The sequence below is a fragment of the Urocitellus parryii genome, chromosome 6 (genome assembly GCF_045843805.1).
Source record: "Urocitellus parryii isolate mUroPar1 chromosome 6, mUroPar1.hap1, whole genome shotgun sequence".
Classification (NCBI taxonomy): Eukaryota; Metazoa; Chordata; class Mammalia; order Rodentia; family Sciuridae; genus Urocitellus; species Urocitellus parryii.
The window spans coordinates 121,729,363-121,756,003 of NC_135536.1; the positions used below are offsets into that span (position 1 = coordinate 121,729,363).

A 26,641-nucleotide genomic window follows, 5' to 3' on the forward strand; every position below is an offset into this window, starting at 1 on the left:
TAATTAAAATAAATGCTATTACCACCCCTATTTTGAAGATAAGGAAACTGTGAAGTTCACAGCAACGGATAACTTGCTCTCCTCACATACCTTAAGGGTGGGAGAGCTTGGATCCAAACGGAGCCTGTGACTTTTAACTGCTATGCCATGCTATCTACAACACATACTAAATGTTTTCTTATTTATTTTTGAACCAAGGATTGAACCCAGGGGCACTTAACCACTGAGCCACATCCCAAGCTGTTTTCTAAGAAAATTTATTTATTTGGAGACAGGGTCTCTCTAAGTTGCCTAGAGCCCCACCGAGTTGCTGAGGCTGGCTTTGAACTTGGGATCCTCATGCCTCAGCCTCTTGAGCTGCTGGTATTACAGGCATATGCCACCATGCCTGGTTCTTATTTGGTTTTGACGGATATATCTCATTTCATCTTTTTACTTTACTTTCACTGTTTATGTGATAGTGTTTTTTTTTAAAGATGGACACAATATCTTTATTATACTTTCTTTATTTTTAAAAATTTTTTTTGAACTTCTAAATTTTAATTTGTTATATATGACAACAGAATGCATTACAATTCATATTACACATATAGAGCACAATTTTTCATATCTCTGGTTGTACACAAAGTAGAGTCACATCCTTCGTGTTATACATGTACTTAGGGTAGTGATGACCATTACCCTATGCCCCCTCCCTTTCCCTCCTTCCCCTTTTCCCTTTTGCTCTATCTAGAGTTCATTTAATCCTCCCCCCAACCCCCCCACAGCATATTATGAACCAGCAGCCTTAAATTAGAGAAATCATTCAGCATTTGTTTTTTTTTTGGGGGGGGGATTGGCTAATTTCATTTAGCATTATATTCTCTATCTCCTTGCATTAACCTGCAAATGCCATGATTTTGTTTGCTTTTAATGCTGAATAATATTCCATTGTGTATATATACCACATTTTCTTTATCCATTCATCTACTGAAGGGCATCTAGGTTGGTTCCACAGTTTAGCTATTGTGAATTGTGCTGCTATAAACATTGATGTGGCTGTGTCCCTGTAGTATGCTGTTTTAAGTCCTTTGGGTATAGACTGAGGAGAGGGATAGCTGGGTCAAATGGTGGTTCCATTGCAGATTTTTCAAAGATTCTCCATACTGCTTTCCATATTGGTTGTACCAATTTGCAGTCCCACCAGCAATGTATGAATGTACCTTTTTCCCCACATCCTCTCCAACACTTACTGTTGTTTGTATTCTTAATAGCTGCCCTTCTGACTGGAGTGAGATGAAGTCTTAGAGTAGTTTTGATTTGTATTTTTCTAATTGCTATGTATACCTCTTATAGGAGTGTTTGGCTGCATTTTGTTATAATTTTTAAAATTCTAATTTGGAAGTTATTGTTTTTAACTGATAGGTTTATAAAGTTTTCATCTATTGTCATAAAATGTACTTGGAAACACTCTGTCATCTTATTGATTTTTATTGGTCCTACTTTGTCTTTGCTTTTATTTCTCTTCTTTCCTACTCTGTCCTAGATGAGTGGCTCTTATTTATTCCCCTGTTTTATCTATGCTGCTTTAGAAGTCCAACAATTTCTTCCTGTTCTTGGGGTTTCCCATACTTTTTCCCAGCATACATTTTAATTGATGTATTAGCTGAATTTATTTAACATCTCTTTCCTTCTCCAGATAATATAAGGCATTTCATAAAAACAATTTGATCCTCTTACTTCCTCTCCTATTTTACCTGCAAAATTAGTCATCAGTAGTTTTACACAGTTGACATATGATAAAAATTAACTCTATGTGCACTAGTTTCTTTTCTCCAGATTCACTTTCTCTTTGCACAGGCTAATTTATAGCTTTTATGGTAAGGAATATGAGAAATCACCTCCATACCTGAAAAAACTTCAACTTTTATTCCTGAGAAACATTTTATCTGGTAATAGAGTAATGAAGTATATGTTACTTTTCTTTAGCAGTATAAAGATGTTTATCCCTATGTTTACTTTTCTTTATTTTCATTCTTTAAGGAATATCTTTTCCGAGTACACATTTTTGGGCAAAGTTTTCTTTTAGTTTCTGAAATTCTTCAGTTTTAATATGATGTGTTTAGGTATCTAAGGGTGAGTTCATTTTTATATGTCTTAATAGCTCATGTTGCGCCTTGAATTTGAAGGTTCATTCTGGAACATTCTTAGACATTATCTTTTTGATTATTGTCTTTCTGTTATTCTCTTTTATCTTTCCTGGAATTCCTATCAGACATTTGAGGAAACTTCTTCTGTGCTTATGTCTCCTAACCCTGATTTCATATCATTTATCTTTGTGTGCTGGATTCTGCTGAATTCCCTTAAATCTCTCTCTCAGTTCACTATTTTTTCTGCACTTAAATCTGTTATTGAATCTGTGCGTTCTGTTTTTTACTTCGATCATCGTTTTTTCTACAAGAACTATCTAGTTCCTTTCCAAATCTATGTTGTCGTTTTTTTTTCCCCCGGTGTCTTATTTAGACTTGCTACTTATGTTTTTACTTATTTTAAACATCTTCATACCATTTTTAGATTGTGGTTCACTTTTGTGAAATTCTTAAACTTCTAATCCTTCTGGTTATTTTGTGTCTTCTGAATTCTTACTCATTGTGGGGCATTTTCTTTTGTGTGTTGTTATTTCTAGAAAAATAATTCAATTTTAGTGTAGGGCTTTTATTTTTCCTCTGTCACATAGACTGTCCACAGCAGTATAGCACTTGTTTCTTCTTGCACCCACAGACATTATTAGAATGGAACCAATTTTTATATTAATTTCTTAGCTCAAGAGTTCTTTTATCCTGTGACAACAAAACTGTGGGCCCTGACATATTTAAGACATTGCCCTTGCTTTATATTTCCAAGGAGTAACTTTTTTACTTTATTGACCAGGCAGAAGCTGATGAGTGTCCTTGTTTCTGGAACTAATAAGCAGATTTTCTTCTATTTCATTCTTTCAATTAGAATTAGGGAGTAGTCCTTCAAGGGTCCCAACTTTATGCAGAATCTGTGTTCCCACCCTCCTTCTCATGGAGAGGGGATTCTTCTCCTTCTCCTTAGTAAGACTCTCCCTTTCCCTCCAGGGAAGCTCAATATCAGTTCTCCTGCCTACTTTTGTGATTTCTTATCCTTTCCCTGTTTTTGACACCTGGACATTTATTTTTGCCCTCTTGCAAACTTAGCTATGCATGTTAAGGGGAGGGGGAAAGCACTCTATCCAGCATTTCTAGGTGTTTGTAATGGGTGTCCCCCCCCACACACATTTTCTTTTTTTTTTAAGAGAGAGAGAGAGAGAGAGAGAGAGAGAGAGAGAGAGAATTTTAATATTTATTTTTTAGTTTTCCGCAGACACAACATCTTTGTTTGTATGTGGTGCTGAGGATCGAGCCGGGGCCAAACACATGCCAGGCGAGCGCACTACTGCTTGAGCCACATCGTCAGCCCAACACATTTTCTGAGGATACCTCCTTGTCAGATCTGGAAAGTGCCTTGTAATTTCTTAATAAAGGGTTGAGCTCTGCAGGGATACCCTCAGCAAACAAGAGTGTAGTCCCCTCCCCAACTCCTTGATGTATGTCTTCTTAGTAGTTTTTGTGGAGAACAAGCTGCCTCTGGGTTGGAAAGAACTCTCCCTTCAGTATGAGATTTTATTTGAGATGACATAAAGAATGTAGAAATTCTAGGTTACCAGTTCAGATTCCTAGATGGATACCAACCTTTTATAGTTTCACTGAATCCATAGTTTCATTAAATCACAGTAACATTCCCCATCCTGGAAATAAAGACCACAAAATTCAGAACAATAAGCAGGACAACCACTCCAGAAATCATATAAATGCTACAGATAAATTCTCCCTCACTGTGCTAACATGAAGTCAGAACATTATGGCCACGTTACATCTCAGCACTTAATTTTGGTTTTTGAAAGATCAATGCATTATGGCATATGGGTGAGCTTTATTAAGAATACTCCATAACCGAGTCTTGCTGATCCAGTTTAAGGTTTATATCATTCATTGTCATCAGATTTCTGGGTTGTTAGTGTCAGAAAGGAAGATTAAAGCTTTAAGGGAGTTGATAGAAATGAAATTCAGGGAGCTTATATTTGTCCAAAGATTCAAACGGCAATCCTATAAATTTTATATCCCCGGATCATCTCTTTCTTCTTCTTTAACATCAAATGACAACAGTTTGAGCAATTAAAAATGCATAAGGTGGTGAAAGGGTGGACATTCATTTTAGCCTTGTAGGCTGGACAGCAACACCATTTATCATCGTGGGAATGTGGCGTGAGAAATGAGAAAGGTGCCCCAGGATAATGGGAAAACATTCAACTCCTGCCCTTCCCAAAGCTACAGACTATTGTTTGTGGAAATATCCATGGCTCAGGATTTAGACCATCCTGGATTTCTCACCTTGGCTGTGCATGTGCAGAGGTTTAGAAAAGGAGAAGATAATGTGAATCCCAGTCGGTATATCCTGTAGGCTGGGTTGCTTCACCCAGACCCCTGCCCTGACTCCAGTTGCCTATAGAATTGAGTCCAAACTCCTCACTCAGAATTCATTACTCTATTTGTGCTGCTATAACAGAATACCTGAGACTGGATCATTTATAAACAACAAAAATGTTTATTCCTCATAGTTCTGGAAGCTAGAAGCCCACTGTCAAGGCACCCGCTTCTGCTATCTGGAGAGGGCTTTCTCACTGCACCCTCACATGGCAGATAGTGGAAGAGCTAGCAAGCCTCATGCTGCATGAATCCTTTGATAAGGGCCTCAGTCCCTCCCATGAGCGAGGAGCCATTATGGTCTAGTTACCTCTTCATAGCTCATCTCCTAATACTGTCACATTGGTAACCCCTGAATTTTGGAGGGGACACAGTCAGATCGTAGCAAGCCCTATCTAAATACCATTCATGTGTCCAGCTCCACCTCCCTCTCTCCATTCTGACCAAACACACAGACTCCACCCTGCTCCCCTGCACCTTCAGCCTCCTGCCTGGAACATCCCCTTTGTCCCCTTACCCTGTACCCTCAAACATTCACCTCCTCTTCAGCTTTGAGGGCATTGTAGATGGAACCTCCTTTGCCAAGCTGTAGATGGCACCTTTCCTTTCCTCCGGGCTGGACTCCATCACCCCCACCTGGGGTCCTGGTCCCTTGTTTAAGCTCCTTGGTCCTCATCAATGAACTCTGGCATTTTGCATGACCATTTGAGAAAACAGGCTAGGTGACAGAAGACCTGGCTGCTAAGACCCATTCTGCCACTAATCCCACATGTGCCTTTAAAACGCCATGTCTCTTTTCTTGGCCCCACTTTTCTTACCCATAAAACAAAGGACTCAGGCTGGGCTCCTTCCAGCCCTGATCATAAAAGTCATTTTCTTCTCTGAGCTCATGAGCTCTATGAGGGCAGCTCCCTTACCTTTTTTAAGCTGTGCCTAGCACAGTGCCATACCCATACTGGATGCACAGAAAAGGTTCTGTGGGGCTGAATGCTTCCAGAACCTTCAAGGAGACCTGAGGCCAGTGCACGGGGCGGGTGCTAAAGACCATGGGGGAAGCCAGGCTGGGCTTGGAGTCATGTGTGTTGAGCCACTTTCAAATTTTCCCCATGGAATCAGTTCATGAGCTTTCTTCTTATTTAATAAAAAGCTGGATAATGAGTCCCACAGCCAACTTGTTATTTTCCCTCTGAGGTGGTGCATAATCCAGACACAGGCAGTAACTCACGGGTCTAATGAGGGTCCCTGGAAGCATGTGATTCAAGAAGTCAAAAATGTAATAATGGAGAGGACAAATTTGTGTTTTAGGCAAGTGTGTCTTGCTCTTTGTATACAACGGAGTCATTTTCCCAAGCTGATCTCACATAGTAGGTCAGTCCAAAGGGGCCTCCCCCATTCACTACTGTCCCTCAGTGGTGGACACTCTACCTACCCTTAGTATAAGGTTGAGCCTTGTGCTCTTCAAACAGTACCAGAAGACCTCAGGTCCCTGATCCAGTGTTGGCCTCTGGATCGCCCAGTTCCTCAATTTCCTCATCTGCAGAGAGGTGTTTGTGTGGTCAAATGAGGTAGCCCACCGATGGCTGCCTGCTGCAGGCTGAGTCTATTATTCTGCTAGAGAACCTGGAAGCTTGTTTTTCAATGCATTCTTTCTTTGCTCCTATTCCTCCTTGCATACATTGGTATAGTGTAGCAGGTCTGTGTGGAGTTTCTCTGATGGCGGACCACATCATGTGCACCTACACAGTACCTGTGTCCATGTACCTGTTTTCATCCATAGATTCCCTACCTTCACTTTTTAAAATTAATTAATTAATTTATTTTTATTAGGTATATATGACAGCAGAATGCATTTTGATTCATTGTGCACAATTTCAGCAGAACTTTTCATTTCTTTGGTTGTACACTATGCAGCATCGCACCATATGTGCAGTCATACATGTACCTAGGGTAATGATATCCATCTCATCCACCATCTTTCCTGTCCCCTCTTTACCTTCAACTTTGACAAAAGTGACTTAGGCCTCATACAGTGTTTGTATTTCCATTATTCACTTCAGGAGACATTGAGCCTTGGTTTCCTAAAATAGTTCTTTTTAAATTTTTTTTAAAATCTTTTTTTAGTTGTAGATGGACCAATGTCTTTATTTTTATTTATTTATTTTTATGTGGTATTGAGGATCCAACCCAGGCCCTCACGTGTGTGAGGCAAGCGCGCTACCACTGAGCCATACCCCAGCCCTCAAGTAGTTTTTTTTTTTTTTTAAATCTGGGATCAATAATTCTTTATAGACATGCAAAGTAGGCATGAAATTTGAGATGGCAAAGTCCTGGGCTTTCTTGGGAGGCACATGATGGGGCAGGGCATGGAGCTAGCTGACAGCCCTGGCTTTAGATCTTGTTGCTTCCAGATGCTACCAGACCCTTAAGTTCCTGAAGCCTGTTTCCTCCTCTGTCAAAAAGTAATAGCAAAAATGAAGAGGCTTCTGAGGGTAGTTACAGGGATTAAAGAAAAATGTAGCTAGGAAAGTGCTTTGTATGACCACAACCATAAAATATGATATGCATGTGTTGCTGTTCTCTAAATTGCATTCATTTGTCCTCTGCTCTGATATTTAAATCCATTTATTTACTTGAAATTCAAGCATTACAGGTTGTCCCCACCTTTAGCAAGCCAGAACATCCTGACACAGAATGCTTTAATAAGATGCAGCTGAAGGCTGGGCAGGGCAGGGGCACTGAGTGGGAGAAGTGGGATTCCCAGTGACTTATTCTGGGCAGGAACAGAACTTGTCTGGGTTTCATTCCTTTTTCTATACTGGAAGATGTAAGCCACAGATCTATGCATATCCCTCAACATTCATGAGTGAGACCAAGCTAATGTTTATAAAAGCCTGTTTAGAGGAGCTGCCCTTGGGGTGGAGAGAGAGCCCATTGCCTCAAGCTGCTACAATTTAATCTGAAGAAAATGCACTGTTCTCCTAGAAAATGGGCTGGGCCCCACAGACTGGGTCAGCTTTAAAATCAATAAGTCGATTATCAAATCGCCTTGTCTAAGTAGTGTGGATCAGGGAAGTAATGCATTATGTAATTCATTGTGTCCTCAGGAATTGCAAAAGCTGTGTCCATGTTTATAAATGAGGAATTTCACCTTCTCCTATGAAATTTTGTTAAACGTTTGATTTGATGTATTTAATTTTCTCATCCTACATCAGTTAATATGGCTTTTCCATTCCATTCCAAAGTAAGATTCGTTATTGTTTGGCAACTGCAAAATAATATGTGTATATTGTAAGAATTTTAGAAAGGATGGGAAATAACAAGGAACAAATAACATATCACTTATAAATAATGAACAGTGACTGAACAGGAAAGGGTATGAGGGAACTTTTTTGGAGTAATAAGAACATTTTACATCTTCTTTCTGGAGGTGTTGGTTAGTGCACAGGCATATCTGTCAAAACTTCAACTGATGCATACTTGATAATTTGTGATCTTCATTATATGTAAATTTTATATGCAAAGGAAAACTAAATAGTTATTGAACTTGAGGTAATGATGTGCATGACAAAGTATTTAGGGGGAAATGTACAGATGTCTGCAATTTGCTTTAAAGTACATAAAAAATAAGGTGGCTTGATGATGGATAGATGGGTAGATATGTGATCAAGCAAATATATTAAAATGTTAATTGTAGAATCCAGATGGTGGGTATATTAGTGTTCGCTATAAAACTCTTTCAACTTTGCTGCATGTTTGAAAATTTGCATGATAAAATATTGGAAAAGAGATTACTAATTTAGGAAAAAAAAGTATATTTAAAATTCAAACTTAATGACTATTAACATTTAAATGCACTTTCATTGTCATTTTTAGGAACATATAACTTTATATCACTAAGATCTTTCTATGTACATATTTATTTCCATATTTTTTCACTCAATATTGTACCACAGTTTTCTTTTGCCAATCAAAGTTTTATGTCATTTTTAAGTTAAGGTACCATTTACATATAATGAGATGCACACTTTTTAGTGTTTAGTTCCATGAGTTTTGACAAATGCATATAGTCACATAACCACTGCCACCACCACCAAGATGTAGAACAGGTCCATCATTCTGGAAAATTTCTCTGTGCGTCTTCAAGGTCAACCCCTCCCCTTACATCCAGCCCCTGGCAACCACTGATTTATTTTCCAGAGTTCATTATAACGGAATCATATAGTATAATATAGTATAATATAGTATAATATAGTATGTAGCCTTTTGACTCTGGGTGCTTTCACTCCATGAATCATCCATGTCATGGCATGTACTAGAAGTTTGTTCTTTTCCTACTAATGAATAGTGTTCCATTATAGGGTGTAATTTTAGTGTTTGTAAAATTTCATGGTATATCATAACCTGTTGTATTCCTATATTTCCTATTATTTGGATATTTAGGATTTTTAAATTTTTTTCACCATGTAAAAACCCTGGAAGTGAACATCTTTTTGCATAATTGTTGCCATTGATCATTTCTTTAAGGTAGATTCCTGGGAAGGGAATTACTATGAATAGTTTTAAAGCCTTTGATACACTGTTTAGTCATTAAAATGTTTTCCTTTGTATTTCTTTAAGTGGTTCATAACAAGCTGAACTTAAGGTTCCACTGGTGTTTATAACCTTCTTTCCCTCCCTCTCTTTTCCAATGTCGTCCCTGTAGAACTGACTGAAGCTTCCCTATCATCAGTGAGGTTTTGAAAGTCTAAATCATGGAGGCCAATCAGGAGACTTCCCTCTTCTTGGTGAAGATCTTGGAGGAACTGGACAGCAAGCAAAATACCGTTTCCTATCAGGACCTGTGCAAATCACTGTGTGCCCGGTTTGATCTGTCGCAACTTGCCAAACTGAGAAGCGTGCTCTTCTACACTGCTTGTCTCGATCCCAATTTTCCAGCCACATTATTCAAAGACAAGATGAAATGCACTGTGAATAACCAGCAATCCAAGAAAATCATGGTGGCAGCAGACATCGTGACCATATTCAACCTGATCCAAATGAATGGGGGCGCCGCTAAGGAAAAGCTGCCTACTGGTCGCCAAAAGGGTCGCAAGAAGGAGACGTCCTTTGAATCATGCAGGTCTGACACCGAGATCTGCAACGCTGCCGAGTGTGAGCCCCTGAACTGTGAGCTGAGCGAGAGGCCCTTCAGCCGGGGCTACCCCACCCGGCAGTCATCCAAGTGCCGCAAGATGGATTGCAAGGACTGCCCGCAGTTTGTCCCTGCCTCGGAGCCCAACTTCTTGTTGGGTGTCAGCAAAGAGGTGAAAAACCGGGCTGCTTCCCTGGACAGGCTGCAGGCTCTGGCCCCATACTCTGTGGCCAGCCCTCAGCCCTGTGAGATGCAAAGGACCTACTTCCCCATGAACCTTGAGAATGAGTCCATTTCAGACCAAGACTCCCTGCCCCTCAGTCAGAGCATCAAGGAGACCTTCATCTCCAATGAGGAGCCCTTCGTGGTTCAGTCTTGTGTCCAGAAAAGGAACATCTTCAAAGAGGATTTTCACAATCTCATGACCGTGTCCCCTAGTTTGGTTGATCCTACCAACAAAGCAGAGGCTGAGCATGGGGAACACCCGAGTCGAAAGGAGTCCCACAAGCCACCCTTCTTTAATCACAGCTTTGAGATGCCCTACCACAGCCAGTACCTGAACCCAGTGTATTCCCCCGTTCCTGACAAAAGGCGCGTAAAGCACGAAAGCCTAGATGACCTTCAAGCGTCTACGTATTTCGGACCCACTCCTGTGATGGGAACCCAGGACACCAGGCGCTGTCCGGGGAGGCCCAGTAAGCAGACTCCGTGGCCAGCCAAAAGCTGGAGCTTAAATACAGAGGAAGTTCCTGACTTTGAACGGTCCTTTTTCAATAGAAATCCCTCCGAGGAAAAGCTACGCTACCCGAATCCCGGAAGCCAGACCCCCAATTTTTCAGCCCCAGACAGGCGCCCCACTTACTTGGTGCCGAAGGATCAGCAGCCGATTCTCCCCATTGGCTACGCGGTGAAACAGAATGGGCTCAAATCTAAAGAGATCTCATCCCCTGTTGACCTGGAGAAGCACGAAGCCATCAAGAAGTTTAAAGACAAGAGTATTAGCTGCACCAGCGGACAGCTCAGCTCAGACACCAGTAGCGTGGGCACCCAGACGGAGCAGCACGTCCTAGAACCCAAGAAATGCAAAGACTTGTGCGCCTCTGGCCCGGGCAAGTACGGCGACCGGCACATGAAGCACTCCGACGACGACTCTGAAATCGTCAGTGACGATATCAGTGATATTTTCCGGTTCCTCGACGACATGAGCATCAGTGGTTCCACGGGGGTGATACAGTCGTCCTGCTATAACAGCACCGGGTCCTTGTCTCAGCTTCATAAGTCGGACTGTGACAGTTCCCCAGAGCACAACCTCACCAAAATTGCCAATGGGGTCCCCAACAGCAAGGGAGACAAGGGCAACCGGCCCGAAAACATCCACCACTCGGAAGATGAGTTGAAGACCAGTGTGTGCAAACTGGTGCTCAGGATCGGTGAAATTGAACGGAAGCTGGAATCATTGTCGGGGGTCCGCGAGGAAATCTCCCAGGTCCTGGGCAAACTAAATAAACTGGATCAGAAGATGCAGCAGCCAGAGAAGGTGAACGTGCAGATCGATCTGAACTCCTTGACTAGCGAGGCCCCCTCGGATGACAGCGCCTCTCCCCGGGTGTTCCGTGCACACAGTGGCTCCCATGGACCCAAGTTGGAGAGCAACGCGGACTGGTGCTGCTCCGATGCCAGCGGAAGCAACAGCGAAAGCCTGCGCGTCAAGGCCTTAAAAAAAAGCCTCTTCACCAGGCCATCCTCCAGGTCCCTGACCGAGGAGAACAGCGCCACCGAGTCCAAGATCGCCAGCATCTCCAACTCGCCCAGAGACTGGCGTACCATCACCTACACCAACCGCATGGGCCTCAATGAGGAGGAGATAAAAGAGGCAGGCCCAGGAGATAATAAGGACTGGCATCGGAAATCTAAAGAGGTAACTGAAATTTAGGTTCCCATAATTGGCACCGGCTTTATCATAGCCCTGGTTGTATTTCCAAGCTCGGGATATTCCATAAAGCAAGAAAAAGGCCTCACCTCTGTGTGCTAGTTACCCTTCCAGGTTTGGCAAGCTTGGCCCATTAGAACAGAGAGGACAAGAAGGCAGGCTGTTTTTTGGCCAATTGTCAGTCAGCGAGGTGGAGCTCATGCTGAGATGTTGCCTGCAGTAGACAGTGTGGCTGGGATATTGGACAGGTGGTGTGAGAACAGATTTTCACAGAACAGGGGTGTGTCAGGGCAGACAGGCACCACCAAGGATGTCTTTCTGTCCTTTTCGAAGCAGCAGGACCCATGCCAGGCAAGCAGGGAAAATGCTTTGCAAATATGCTTGCTGATGTGTGTCCTTTTTATGGACTTTGTTTCACGTGTGATATTCCTTTGCAAAAGCATGAATTCTGTCATTGTAAGACAGATGTTGGTAAGAAGATAAATAAGAAAATGATTCATTGTTCCCCATGCAAAAATAGCAACTCTTAATATGGTGTCTCCCTTTCCTTTTCCTTTGGTTTTCCCTACATAGTTGTATTGTTCTGTGCTTTCAATGTGAGCATGAGTGCTTTTGCATATTGATCTCAGACTTCACCTCATCAGCTCTGGAATCTGTGCAGTTACATATACTCGAATGCTTTCTTTTTCTCATTCCCTGTGGAAAAGGAGGGACTTGTTTCAGTGGCACCTGTGGCTACTCCTGTTCATTCTGAGTGGGTTCCAGAGAACCATTTCTGGCCAAAGTGATAATTTTCAGTTTGTCCTTGTCTCCATTCCCTCCCCTGCTTCTCAAGGTAAGTGGTCATACCACAGAGGCTGCTGAGGTCCCTGAGGACAGGATTGCCAGGGACAGGAAGTGAGGATGGTGTGGGATGCACAGGTGCTAAGCTAGAGGAGGAGGCTGAGATTCTAAAATGTTACCAAGAAAGAAAAGCTTGGAAAACTGGGTCCTAAAGAGGTTCTCGGGGTCCAAAGACGGGGGAAAGAAAAAATTTAAGTAGCCATTTTTTTCTGACCCCAAAGAAGCCTTGGGTAGTACTGGTCACCACTGCAGTTTTCTGTATCTGTTTTCCATGAATAGTGTTGGAGAAAGGCCAGAGGATGATCCATGCTGCTACTCTGACTAGATGCCCAGACATGTCCTTGTCTTCTAGTTCCAATGCCCTTGACACTCAGCTAAGCCAGGTTTATAGAATCCTGGGTCTTGGATAGCATTGAAAAGTGGCCATTTAGAGGTCTGAAGTGGTCAGGCACTTCTTAGGAATGCTAATTCAAACTGAACTAGCCACGCCTGCAATCCATTAAACGTCCAGGCTTCACCTGACCAACAGGAATAGCCACAAGCTCAAGGAAGAGCCATTTGAAATGTGCCTCACACAAAAGCCTTCTTCATTTTGTTGCCTCTGTGACCCTATTTTCTTCTACCTGCTCTCACCATCCCTGGGATGAGGATGGTGCTAACTGGCCTGGGTTCTCAATTTGGTCCCAGGTCTCAAATTGCTGCAGGCCAGTTCCCCATATGACTTGCCCACATATCAAAACTTACAGGTCTCAAATCAGACTTTTGTGTTCCTTGAAAGCCAGTGTTCTTTCTTGCTGATTCCCTCCTGGGGGTATTGGGTCACCATTTCATGCAATCATCAAAGCTAAAATGGCCCTGCTCACCTTGGACTTCCCTCTTTGCCTCACTCACATCCAGTAGAGCTGCTAGGCCCTGTGCATTGTTCTCTTGTGGTATTTCCTACATTTCTTCTTTCCTTTCCATTTACCCCACACACAACCCAGGCTCTTAGCACCCCCCACCTAGGGCTTGGGGGCCCACTCTCTGCTTTCTGTCCTACATCATGGACCACTGCTGTGTTTACTTTCCAAAACTCTGCTCTCTGGTTGCGTGGTGCCTGCTATTCCCAGCTGCTTCTTGGTACCCATTTCCTTCAGCAGAAAGTCTCAAACTTAGGTTTTGAGGCTTTGTGGACTTTATGTACCACACATACACACACAGGAAGGTTCTGTTACATCCTGAGGCCTATTCTACCTCCATGATTCTACCTATTTTTCCTTTAAAACACCATGCTCACATCCAGTCACCCATTCAGCAAATACTGATTGAACATCTATAATGGCCAGGCCCTGTTTTATCATTAAAACTTTCTTCAAATGATTCCTCCATCAGAAACATCTGACCCCCTCCTCCGTGCTGATCTAAGTCCTGCACACTCTTCATGGCATCTTAATTCATAGGTATCTGGAAGCTTCCCTAGATTATTTGTGGCCTTTGATCTCTAGTCTTTGTTCAGATGTAATAGGCTAAAACATACATATTGTGTATATATACGGATTGCCAAGTTAAAACATAAACTCCTCAGTGGTAGGAACAGACATGGTCAGTTAAACATCCTGTCTTAGGAGTGCCAACAGGTACAGATTCTGGTTCTACCACTTACTAGTTGTGCAGCATTGGGTCAGTCTCTTAACCCCTCTGACCTGAGATTGCACATGCATGATGGGGATAACTATAGTTACAACCTCAGGATATTAATGAGAAGATGGAATGAGATAATGCACCTTTAGCACTGGGCACATAGCCCTTGGTTAACTGTGATCACGATTGCAGTGGCTGTTGTGGTTGTCATTATTGCCATTTTCACCAGTCCTCAGCTTGGTGTGGGCCCTGCATGTGGTAGAGGCTCTATGAATGTCAAGTCATGGAAATTAGAAGAATAGGTCAAATCAGTGAAGACTCTTCTGAGTCTTGGCTTTGAGGAAATAGAAAACAAGAGGGAACCCCACTTCCTTGTTTGGGTTTAGCAGAGTTTGTCCCACACTCTTCATGTCCGTGTAACAGCCGTGGTGGGTTGGAATAGCTAATTGCTAGCTGTGTTTGAGCAAGAGCCGATGGGCTGGATTTGTGGATAGGTGGGCAGTCGGTCCCCTTGCATGTGGGCAACGCACTCACATGCATTTGTTCATCACATGTCACATGTCACACCTGATATGTCACCCTCATGACAATTAACCTGATTCCCTTTCTCTTACTTCTTACTACACTCCTCTACTCCAGTCTTTTTCTGTTAATTATATGCACAACACTCTTTGCTAACTCAACTCCATATCATTGGTTTCTCTCCCTTCCACAAATAGTGATGGACTGTCTTCTACTCAGTGTCTATTTTGCTGGATTCAGGATTACAAGGTGAACAATTGCCTGCCTTCAAGGAACTCACAGTCCAGTGGAGACAGATGGATAAACAGGCAGTTATTGTTCAATGTGACAAATGATGGTTGAGAGGTCTATGCACATCCTGTGAGGTCACATGCCTGGGTGCTATCACAGTCTTGGTGGGTCAGGAAGTGCTGCCTGGAGGAAATGACATCTTTGTGGATTGAAGGTAGAAATAGAGAGCATCAGAAGTTCTCCATTATAACAGGTCCACTGAGAACAGTCCAGGGATATGTTTCTTGGACTGAGAACATAAATGATGGTGAGCTGTGTTAGGCACCTTCACACCTTCACCCTGTTGCCCTGACTATCCTCTTATCCTGAATGCCTGCAGATGCCTCTGAAAGGGACCACCGGCTACCAGGGATAATTGCTAGAGAGGCAGTCGACATGTGCTTTCTTCCTGGCCTTTCCTTTTCAGACAAGTAGTGTGCATAGAAGGGAGGATCTGTGCAATGGGTGTTAATATGGCAGTGATGGTGTTAGGATCAGATTGAAGAACCTGGCATGGAAAAATTAGGTTGTATTCATACTATTAGAATCAGAAGCTTTTACTAGGAAATGTCCCCAATACAGGTATGTTTTCTATTTGTTCCTAAGTAACTACACGTTGCTACCTGGATGTGATAAGAAGCTGCACCCTGAGATCTGATGGCCCCTGTGCTGCTTTTCTGGAATTCTCTGTGCCCCTCTGCAGGCTGACAGGCAGTATGACATCCCCCCACAGCACCGACTGCCCAAGCAGCCCAAAGATGGCTTCCTGGTGGAGCAGGTGTTCAGCCCACACCCCTACCCCACCTCACTCAAGGCCCACATGAAGAGCAACCCCCTGTACACGGACATGCGGCTGACCGAGCTGGCCGAGGTGAAGCGGGGCCAGCCTTCTTGGACCATTGAGGAGTATGCGCGGAACACAGGCGACAAGGGCAAGCTGACAGCCCTGGACCTGCAGGTGAGCTTTTCCTGCTCCCGGGCGGGGGGGAGCCCTGCAGTGTGCAGGCAGATGCAGGAATGGGTCATGGATGACTTAGACCCGCCCACTCCCTCACCCTTCAACTCCCTGGGTCCCCCTTATGAAATTCTGAATTCTAATAAATCAGAGAGCAGAGGAGATTCTTTTTTTTTTTCTAACAAGGGGGATTGTTGTTTTGTGTAGTTGTTTTTAAACATTTAGCAGTGGGGATGCTTGCTTTATTTTTATTTGTTGGCCATCTGATTTGCTAACGATGCGTTTAAGACCAAGTGCAGATTCTAATCTTGACTCACAAGACCTGAGCCAAACTGTTTAATGAAATACAAGCTGATTTCTCCTTCCATATGTAGCACGTGGGATAAGCATATTTATGGGAGCCAAGCTATGGATTATGTTTCCATATGGAGCAGCCCCAGGTAAGAGCCATCCCCAGAAGCTCTGTGAATGCCATTGTGGCCAGAGGGCATGTTTTTTGTTCACCCACAGGCAGGGCTGGGTTTTGGCCACACTTTTCATTTTGGTGAGCAGCTCCACCTTAGTTTCATTCACGCCACATCTATCTGTGTCTCTACATCACCATGAAGCAAAGAAAACACCGTCCCTACCTGTGGGCTTAGCTTTGTGAGCAGCGAGGCCATAGCACCAAGGGTGCGTCATATCCAGAATGACCATGCACTTGGCAAGAGCTGCTTATAGAGGCCAAAATAGCAAGACTCTCCTGTAGTGGCCTTGTTCTAAATCAAAGAGGGCTGCAGGAGGGGCGGCATGGTGCAGAGAAGACTTGTATTCCAGCAGCACTGGGTTCTAAGCCAGGGCGCCTTCACCGTGTAACCTGAAATGTTCTTTTCACCTGCTTCTATCTATGACATGGGCATAATAATATCCAACTTATGGTGGCACTGTGAGAACTGAAAATAATATGCTAAAGTCCACCGAGTTAAGTAGACACTGAAAAGGAGAGCGTTGGGAGATTCAGCATGGAGGGTAAAGGAGGCTGGGATCCGGTCAGCTTCGCATGGTGCTTCTCACAGCAGTCTCTCATCCAGGCACAGTGGAGGCAGGAGTTGGTAAGACTCTCTCCAGTTTAGAATGAGGAAATAGAGGCACCTGGCAGCTTGCCCCAGGTCAGACGAGTCTAAAGCACACTGGACCATCAGCAATAAGTCTCCCGTTCTTTCTCTTCTTTTACCTTGGTGCCATTTCATTTTTCTGTTGATAAGAGTGTAGTGGATCTTCATGTCACAAACATTGATTGCAATGACATTTGTGTATCTGGGGCCCTAAATTATGTAATTATGGGAGAGGGATGCTCTGGTCAGATCCTGAAAGTGAGGTTAATCCCCCAAGTACCTTCTCAGCCTTCTTACTTCATGCATGTTATGACCCCATGTGTACTGCATGTCACCTATGCCTTTGGGACAGTACCTTTCCTGTCATCTTCCTGCTGACAAGCAGGTCAGACAAGAGTTGATTCCCTGGCAGGTGGGTCTCTATGCAGCTTTGTCATGAGTGCTATACCTTGATCTATAGATATTCAACAACAGTAAGCCACTGCTTAGAAAGAACCCAGAGGTGTGAATGGCTAAACCAGTAGAAAAATCCACATTTCACCAGTGCCAGAGAGATGATCTTGAAAGAGTCAGATGATTGCATGAGACTAAGAAACTTTTTTTTTTTTTTTTAAGTTTAGGGAGAGGGAATGAGAAGATACAGGCCTTCCAATTATATGCAATTTTAGTGTGCCAATGTTAATTAATTAATTAAATTATTTTATTTTTGAACCCAAGGTTATTTTCCCACTGAGATACATCTCCAGTCCTTTTCCTTTTTAAAATTTTTAAAGTTGTGAGACAGGGTCTTGCTGAGGCTGGCCTTGAACCTGTGTTTCTCCTGTCTCAGCCTTCCGAATTGCTGGAATTACAGGTGTGGGCCACCAAGCCCAAACAAAAATGCCAATGTTTAGAGGTATAAAAACAAATTATATAAAAAAATAAAAAATAGATGTCCAGGTTGCAGTACTTTAGGTGACACTATGTAATGCAAAGGGTAGAGCGTTCAGTCACACAAGCTGAAGAAAGAGTTCAGTGCTTTGCAAGGGTGTTTGCAGCCAAGCAGAGCAAGCATCAGGAGCTTGGTGGAGGCAAAGACATCACCTGATTTGTTTTCATTGCTTTGCAGAGATGCAGGTACTGTCCTAGGTCAGCTTTAGCATCTGGACAATCTTCTTTGGGTCCCTTGTTGTCCAGTGGTGCCCAGTTGCAGATGTAGGCAAAGGCATAATGGACCTGTTTTTACTTCCAGTGTTTGGCAGCCTAATTAACAATTGAGGACGCTCACCTGCGTCCCTGGGACCCTCAGTATTACCTCTCTGCTACTTAGTGCCATTACAGCTTGCAGTTATTGAAAAAACTAATTAAAAATAGTTTATTTCACAGGCAGGATGCTAGCCCATAATAAAGCATAGATAGCTATGAAAGGAAGCCAATTTCCTTCTATCTGAGCCGGAAACAAGGCACACAATCTGATGTGTCCTGTATAGTCTGTTTACCTTTCAGAGCAGCCCTGGGAAGATTAGAAGAAGAGCAGGTTGTTTCAACAGCAATGGCCTGAGCCTGTCTTAAAGGTGCCAAGGCAGGGATGGCTGTGGGTCCAGCCTCTACCACACCAACCTTATGAGCACCTCACAGCATGGCAGACTAGTCTTCCAGGAAAATCAGCCCATCTTGGGTTCATCTCTTCCTTCTAGAATTTCTGTTCAACAAATGAAGGGCTTTTATTGCCAAGGAGAGCAGACCTGTCCCAAGTGTCCACAGAGGGCAGATGTGTGTATGTGGAGGGGGTTGGCCGAAGCCCAAGAACATGCATTCTAATGGCCAGAGCAGAGCAGCCTTTAGAGGCTTCTGGATCCCAGTAGGGGACACTGTTACAGGAATTTCTTGCAAAGGGTTGGACAGAGCACCTACATTTTAAGGACTTTTCCCACATTGAGAGTTTCTGGTTTTCATAATGGGTACCCTGAGTGGCTAACACAGCCTTCTACCATCCAGATAACTTGAAAAATTCAACCACAGAGTTTAAACATTATGCCTCACTGGGGAAGGAGCCCGTTCTCTTTCCATTGTGTGATGTGGTACAATACGTACCAGCACAGAGGCCAGAGAGTAGATACTTAGGGCTTCATGGGCCCTACTGTTGCTATCACAACTGCTCACCTCTGCCACTGCAGATCAAAAGCAGCTACAATTTGTCAATGAATGGACCTGGCTGTGTGCTAACTAAACTTTATTTTTGGATGTTGAGATATGCATTTCATATAATTTTCACTTACCGTGAAACATTCTTCTTCTGATTTTCGGCAACCATTTCAAGATAGAAAATGCATTCTGAGTTGGAGGGCTGTATAAAGACAGGTGGTGGGTTGGATCTGGCTTGCAGGCCAGTCTATAGGGCCTGTGCTAGAAGATGGGTAGCAACAGAAGAGTGAGGAGCCTGAGGAGCACATGGCAGCCGGCTGCCAGCACCCCACAGAGAACAGATGGCATGCTCCATGGGGCGAGGGGAGGCCGGAGAGGACACCACAGTGGTGTGAGCAGGGATAGAGGCCAGTGAGGTCCGGTGAAGCACCCAAGGACCAGCACCCGGGAGAAGCTGTTACCACTGTTGGGTCTGAAGGCCAAGGGCAGGGAACTATTTCTGAAATCCCTAAGACCGACATCTCTGGGAGCTGGAGCTGGTAGGAGCTGAATTGCTGCCAAACTGTAGCCCAGGAGGGAGGGAGCTGGGGAATCAATGCCTCCACCTCCACCTTTTTCTCCTCCTGTGGCCTCTGACTTAACCCACATGGGAGTTAGAGGGCAGGGGAGCCCCCATCATGTGTTAATATGGGACAGTCTCCTGGGGGCACAGAAGAAGGAGCCAGAGAGCAAAGAACAGATCAGGAGGGCAGGCAGAAGATTACTAGCACGCATTAGGATCATCAATATACCATCAACAACATGGTGCGACTGAGTTTTTTTTAAAGTGTTGAAAGGTTTGTTTTTCAATCGGCTGTGTGTGAGAATTACAATGTGCCTGTATTTATGAACATTAAACAATCCAAGAAAAATCTTTAAAATGGTTATTTCATGTGTGTTTCAGAGATTTAGGTGACCTCACTTGGAACTGCAATGTGTTGTTGCTTTTATGTGACACTCACATTATTAAATGCTTGCCATAAAATGAGAACACTGCCTCTCTTCACGGAAATAGATTATAACCATCAACACGGAATAGGATTCATGAGCAATATAGGTTAAATATGATATTTCTCCTGCAGACAGTTCATTAATCATGGGGAGACTGGGAGACAGATGTCAGTGGGGGGTATCTCTTTGGGGGAAGCTGCACCCAGTCCAGGGTCATCATCAAGACAGGCCTGGGTTGGGGACGGTCTCTAGAACTTGACTTTGAGCAGTGGCCTGACCCGCTCAGACAAATGTTTGGAACTGAAATATTTGACATTTTCTTTGAACTGCTTATCTGGGAGGTGCCTTTGATTTTCAGTAGAAGCTCTTCTAGGAATGGAAGACTTGGAGTAACAGGACGGCCTTGCTTCAGGCAGGTCTGTTCCTAGAGCCTGTTGGTAGAGAATATTTTTCAGTGACTTTCCTTTTTCCCCTTGCAGTGGGGACAGCCTGCTCTTGGTTATATGCCCTTGAAGTTTAGAGTTTTGTCTGTCCCGACCCGATTTTGCTTGCTTGTCGATAGAGGATCCTTGGGCTTCTCGGTGTCAAAAACCACATGGCATTTTCAGTAAGAAAGGGGCTGGTGCCTCTGTGGTGTGCGGGCTGAGTCCCTGGTGGCAGGCACAAGGCCAGGGGAGCAGTGTCTGACAGTCACACCTAGTTGCCAGCTGCAACAACATCTTCAGTGCTTTCAGGAGTGACAACTGTCAGAATGTCTTTGACCTGACATCAAGGATTCATCCTATTTCTAACATCTTCTCTTCACTTTTAGACACAAGAATCTTTAAACCCGAACAACTTAGAATATTGGATGGAAGATATTTATACTCCAGGCTACGATTCGTTACTAAAACGGAAAGAAGCTGAATTCAGACGTGCCAAGGTCTGCAAGATCGCGGCTCTGATCGCTGCTGCCGCGTGCACGGTCATCCTTGTCATTGTTGTGCCCATCTGCACGATGAAATCATGAGCCTGTGGTCACTGCATTCATGAAACTTAGGACTACTGATGACTTCTTCCATGTTTGAAGAGCTTGCAGCAGTGCGACAACCGTTTGCTGAAACAGAGGTGAAATCATGGAGACTTTTCTGCAAATGCCGGAGGAGGTCTTCAGAGGGTATATACTCTAGAAAGAAATCTACCTACTTATTAGCTTTGACTTACACTCTGAAGCATTTTTAGAAGTGCAATATCTTTTCCTACCAAAAGAATGTAATGGACTATCAGTGAATACAAAGTGAATATTCTAAGCAAAAATAAAAAAAGGAAGATTAATTGGATTCTTTCCATTTTGATGATGTTTTTTGGCCTGGAATAAGTTATACATAAGATATTTAATACATGCCTCCCCGGGGAAGCTGAGGGTGATAGCAAAGTGAAAAGAAAAAGGGGATGGGTTCTATTTTTCCGTAATAATGCTCTGAGACCATTGCTGGTGAAGTACAGGGTGTATGTCCACACAAGATCTTACTTCCCTGCTGACTTTTATCAAGGGCTACCAACTTTGCATTCTTGCCCTTCTATCATCACCGTGACAGAATGTCTGCAGCATTGCAGATCTTCGTCGGAACATTCTAGACTTTCTTCCTTGTGCCCAGAGTAGGAAGGAGCTGGCCTGCCAAGCCAGCACAGCACCAAGTGTGCCCTTTCTGCATAATGGCCAAGGTGTTCAGGCCAGGAGATCTTCCTGTCCTCAACCCATGGTGTGGGGAGCTGCTTGCTCATGGTGTAAGGTCGATATTTGAAAATTGTGGCCACCCCAAAGGATCTACCACTTTTGCTCTGGCGTGTGGTTCTTCTCCTTGACTTTCTCTCTCCTGGTGATACCATATACTCTGCTTTGAAGAGTTTGGAACTTGTCCTTGTGCCTTGAGGAGTAGAGACAAATGGCGACACTTTGACATTCTAACTCTATACCATGGTTTCCATGCACCATCCATATCAGCTATTTTCAATGGCTTAAAAAGATTTTGAAAGCTTGTTCAATACTATGATAAAGGCACTGAGGTCTTCTCAATTACCCCAACACCTACTCCAGAGTTTTGAATACTTGTCAGCAGTGCAAAAAAAAAGTATCTATTTAACCATTTATCTATCTACATGTCTATCTAAATATGTAACTTTTGTTTATTGTCTTCTCTGTTAAGTAACTCGAGAGCAAGGTTTTCTCCAGTGTATAAGAAGCTGTTGTGATTTCATTAGAGTCTGATCTCAAGTTTCCACCTGCTGAATGGTGCTTTGCCAATAACTGGACAGAAAGAATCCTTGTCAACATCTGCTTCTAATGTCCTGTTATGAGTTAAAACAAAAATTTGCCAAGCAAGCAACCTTAAATTCTTTTCTTCTCGAGGTGGTATATACATAATTTTTGGATAGTAAGAAATTTTTGCTCTGGATGGTATGATAAATTCCTGTGAGTGGGGCTTGGGAAGCATCTCAATTTTTAAAGCAATAGGAGTCCAGCATTCATCCTAAACAATTACAATAATATTTAGCTTGCTGTGTTTAATTCTACTGTTCACTATTAAGTCAGTGCATTTTATGATGTTAGCAAATGAGGGATGGATGCTCTCAACTGTAGTGAGCCTTTATTTTTAGAGGTCTTCATGTTATCTATTTCTATTGTCATGTTTATGTATGGATTTTCAATTAGGTGACTGAAACTTAAGCCTTAGTATTGAGGGTTTATAATTGAAAATGAAAAAAAAACTCTCTATATTATTGTCTATTGTCAGAATTTTAGTCTTTTGGTGCTCCATTTTAAATTGGGCACTTTAAATAAGATTATTTCTTTCACCCCAAAGAGGTCATAGATTACACCCTTGGGAGTTGCTGTCCTGCCTTCTCTCCTCTAACCAGTAAGATTCTGCACCACATTCTGGTCCCACCATTCTGCCCTCTATCACAGATTAAGCTGCCAGAGCTTCAGAGATCGTACCTCCCAACTTCTGGGTCTGTGATTTGCAGAAAAGTGGAGACGTACTCACCCAGGATAAGAAAAATCTTGTTAAATCCCATCCCGACTCCTCCATTAGAAAGATAGGATCGTGGTGGTTGGGCCATACCACTTTGCCACTGCCGTTGGGTGAGTCTATTACTAATGGACCCTCTCTGGGTCATGTGCCTAGCTACTGAGGGAGGGCACCACTGTGTGCCCCACCCCAAGCATGGAAGTAGAAGGATCCTGTGGAGCCTTCTATATTTTTTCTTCATTTTGGGGGAGATAGCCAGTCTTGCCTGAAGTCCAGTATAAAATTTAAATTCAACTCAACATTGTTATGACATAATGAAACATCCAGACCTGGTGTTAACCCAGGAAATCAGATACTGAAGGTTCATCAGGGGTGGGGTTATCCTCAGCCTGATGGTACCAAGTCTACTGTGGAAGTAGCGGGCCCTGGCTGTGTCTTGAAGCTCATTGGTGCTTGAGGTCTTGGGATCTGTAGAAGGTGAAGTTCATAGTTGGATCCTTTCTCCATTGGCCCCCAAGCTTGCTCCAGCCTTCTTCCCCAGGACCCCAGACTCACCCCAGCTCTTCCAGTCCCTTAATATGCTGAGTGGAGCAAGAAAGAGTCTGGCTGAGAGGGAAACATCTACCCATCCCTTTAATATGTGCCCCTCATTTCCTGCTCCAATGAGCTCCCCCCAGATGACAGGTAGGCTGACCTATCTTCAGTACTGGGTGTCATCTTCTACCACATTCTGGCACTTTACGTAGAGTATAATTTCTTGTATCAGAGTCCAAAATCACTACATGATTAAAATTCACTGCATTTTCTTGTATTTTAAAAAATAAACAATCAGATGTTATTATTGAAGGGATTTATTTTGAAATCAAATGTCCTGAGACAATGATTAAATTCAGAAACATTTCATCCTTTCTTCTAATCTGAATTTGTTTTGAACATAGCCTTGCAGAGAAGAAAAAAAAAAAAGAGTACCCAGCTCTCAGATTTCAGATATTTTATACCAGTAGCCCCTTTGTTAAATGGCAAATACAATATAGCCAATCATTCTTACATCATCCATTACTAGCTGATCATAAATTGTTAGTATTTTAGGGCATGCAGCTATGTGATTGATATCTGCAAGGCTAATTTAATAGATGTGCTACAAATCACTGTTAGGAATATCTGTGCCATAGTTCTGATACCCTTATTGGAATCACGGCAGTGTGTTATTTGTTTACAGTGGCACTTCATTTGTTTGTTTTTAAACAAGAAAACCTCTGCCAGCAGTAAAAGATTCTGTTAAGTGGTATGAAACTTTGTGAATGTTGAAATTCAACATGCTTCGTATTATAACCAACCTGCAAGAACATTGTGGTCAATCGTGTGAATACCAAATCAATATATACTGTATATTGTATTACAGAAATTTGTATTTAAAGGCAAAGATACGATGCTATACCTGGGGAAAAGGGTATTAGATATTTATTAAGTAACAATGAGAAATGCAACAAACTTCCTTATTTATGCCTTATGAACAAAAGAGTGTGAAATATGAGGTGGAGTTTTCTGTGCAAGACCCTACAGGAATGGGTACCCTTGAAGGCAGGGACTGTGTCTTTTCTATGTTTGTTCTGTACAGCTCTCAGCACACTCTTGGTGCTTGATACATGTTATATAATACCAATAACTAAGCACATTTTTAGATCTTTTTTCAAATGGCTTGTGTAAAATTTGGTTAATGTACAGTGGTTGGTTTGAAGCTATCATGTAAAATCTGCCTCTCCAAATATAATCAAAAATAAACTGAAAAATATAAAATATCTTGCAGTGAGATTTTATCCTATGCATAAATTTAAGTGTTGAGTTTTATGCACACACTGAAGCATCCAGCCTGATGCTATTTCACAATGCCACATAGTCAGCCCTCCGAGCACGCCCCTCTCCAGTTGAAACCCTGCGAAGAAAAAACTCCACCCTGTCTTCTAGAAACACAGGTTACCTTTGCCTGTTTCTGACTTTTATGCCAATTGACTTGTGTGGTGTGTACTCCTTTGTGTCTGTCTTTCACTACCTGCCCTGATGTTTGGAGAGACGCCTGTGCTGTTGGGTGGTTGTACTTTTCTCACTTTCATTTTACCAACTCATTGTGAATATAACATGATTTATTTATCCATTCTACCATTATTTTTAATTTTTTTGTTTTAAATTTTTTTTGTAATGAGATATTTTAAATGAGTAATTTGATAGTATAAAAACCTAGAAAGTCTGAAAACTATTAAACTCTTCCATCTGAAAAATATTATTGTAAATATGTATAAGAATACACAAAACCCCCTATTATTTAGCACAATAAGAGAACTGAATGCTTGAACCAATCAAGAATTTCCCTCTATAAAGTCTGCCAATTTCTTTTTTTTATTTCTTTTTAGTTGTAGATGGATACAATACCTTTATTTTATTTATTTATTTATATGGTGCTGAGGATAGGGCCTCATATGTGCTAGGCAAGCACTCTACCACTGAGCCACAACCCCAGCCCCTAAAGTCTCCCAACTTCTAAGCAATCAGAAAATAGTTAACCCCCAAACTATGTTGAATACTGTTCTGTTTTGTGAAGACCCTATACAGTATGACAGGATCTTCAATGCTTTATCATCACTTATTAAAATCATTGTTAACATGCAAAGAAACAGAAATTATATTCTGTGAGACACTGTAGTGGGCCAAGCATAGAGTCAGAAGAGCCCTATGGTAAACTCAATAGGAAGAAATTTCTTAGAGTATGGAATTTTGAATACATGTGCTTGTGATAACTTGTATTTTAATTTTCCTTAAGGCAGGGCTAGTACTTTTTAAAAAAATTTAGAATATCATGCTAAGTGAAATAAGCCAATCCCAAAACACCAAAGGCAGAATGTTCTCTCTAATATGTGGATACTAACCCACAACAAGGGAGGGGAAGATTAGAAGTTCTTTGGATTAGACAAAGGGGAATGAATCCAAGGGAGGGAGAAGGTGATAGAAAAGACAGTAGAATGAATTGGACCTATATTTCCTATCCTCATATATAAATACACAACCAATGGAACGCCACATCATGTACAACCACAATAATGGGATCCTAATTAGAACAAGTTATACTTATTCTATGCATGTTTCACATTTCAAACTATACTGTCCATTCTACCATTGAATGGACATTTGGCTAGCCTCCAGTTTAGGGCTATGGATATTCTTCTATGTGTCTTTTCCATAACACAGGAAGGTGGGAGTAAAACCCCTGGGTCACGAGAAATGTCTGTGTTCTGCATTGGTAGATATTGTGAAGAACTTTTAAAAAATTATTCTACCAATATACACTCTCATCAGTAGTGTATATAGAGGTTCCATCGGCTCCACATCCTACCAACTATGTAGCCATTCTGTTGGATATGTAGTAGTATCTCATTGTGTATTAAATTAACATTTCCCTGATGACTAAAAGAATTTTCTATCTTTTTATATGTTTATTGGCCATTCAGATATCCTATTTTGTAAAGTGCTTATTTATGGTTTTATCCAGTTTCCTTTTTTAAAAATCCAGCTTCCTATTGGATTGTATGTCTTTTTCTTATTGATTTGTAGAAATTCTTTATGTGTTATAGAC

The 26,641-nt window shown here is 42.4% G+C and overlaps 1 protein-coding gene across 1 annotated transcript; it reads left to right on the forward strand.

Annotated features, from left to right (window-relative positions):
- Nucleotides 1-9,277: 9,277 nt before the first annotated feature.
- Minar1 (membrane integral NOTCH2 associated receptor 1) lies at nt 9,278-21,014 on the forward strand. The gene is made up of 3 exons (XM_026400478.2): nt 9,278-11,575; nt 15,546-15,800; nt 20,817-21,014. The coding sequence occupies exons 1-3, from the start codon at nt 9,278-9,280 to the stop codon at nt 21,012-21,014; spliced, it is 2,751 nt and encodes a 916-aa protein (XP_026256263.1).
- Nucleotides 21,015-26,641: the final 5,627 nt, after the last annotated feature.

Bases quoted from the DNA above. Each gene is read 5' to 3' on its own strand.
- Minar1 (XM_026400478.2), top strand. From the start codon at position 9,278: ATGGAGGCCAATCAGGAGACTTCCCTCTTCTTGGTGAAGATCTTGGAG. The intron at 11,576-15,545 runs GTAACTGAAATT...GCCCCTCTGCAG, and splicing joins GGCATCGGAAATCTAAAGAG to GCTGACAGGCAGTATGACAT. The intron at 15,801-20,816 runs GTGAGCTTTTCC...CTTCACTTTTAG, and splicing joins TGACAGCCCTGGACCTGCAG to ACACAAGAATCTTTAAACCC.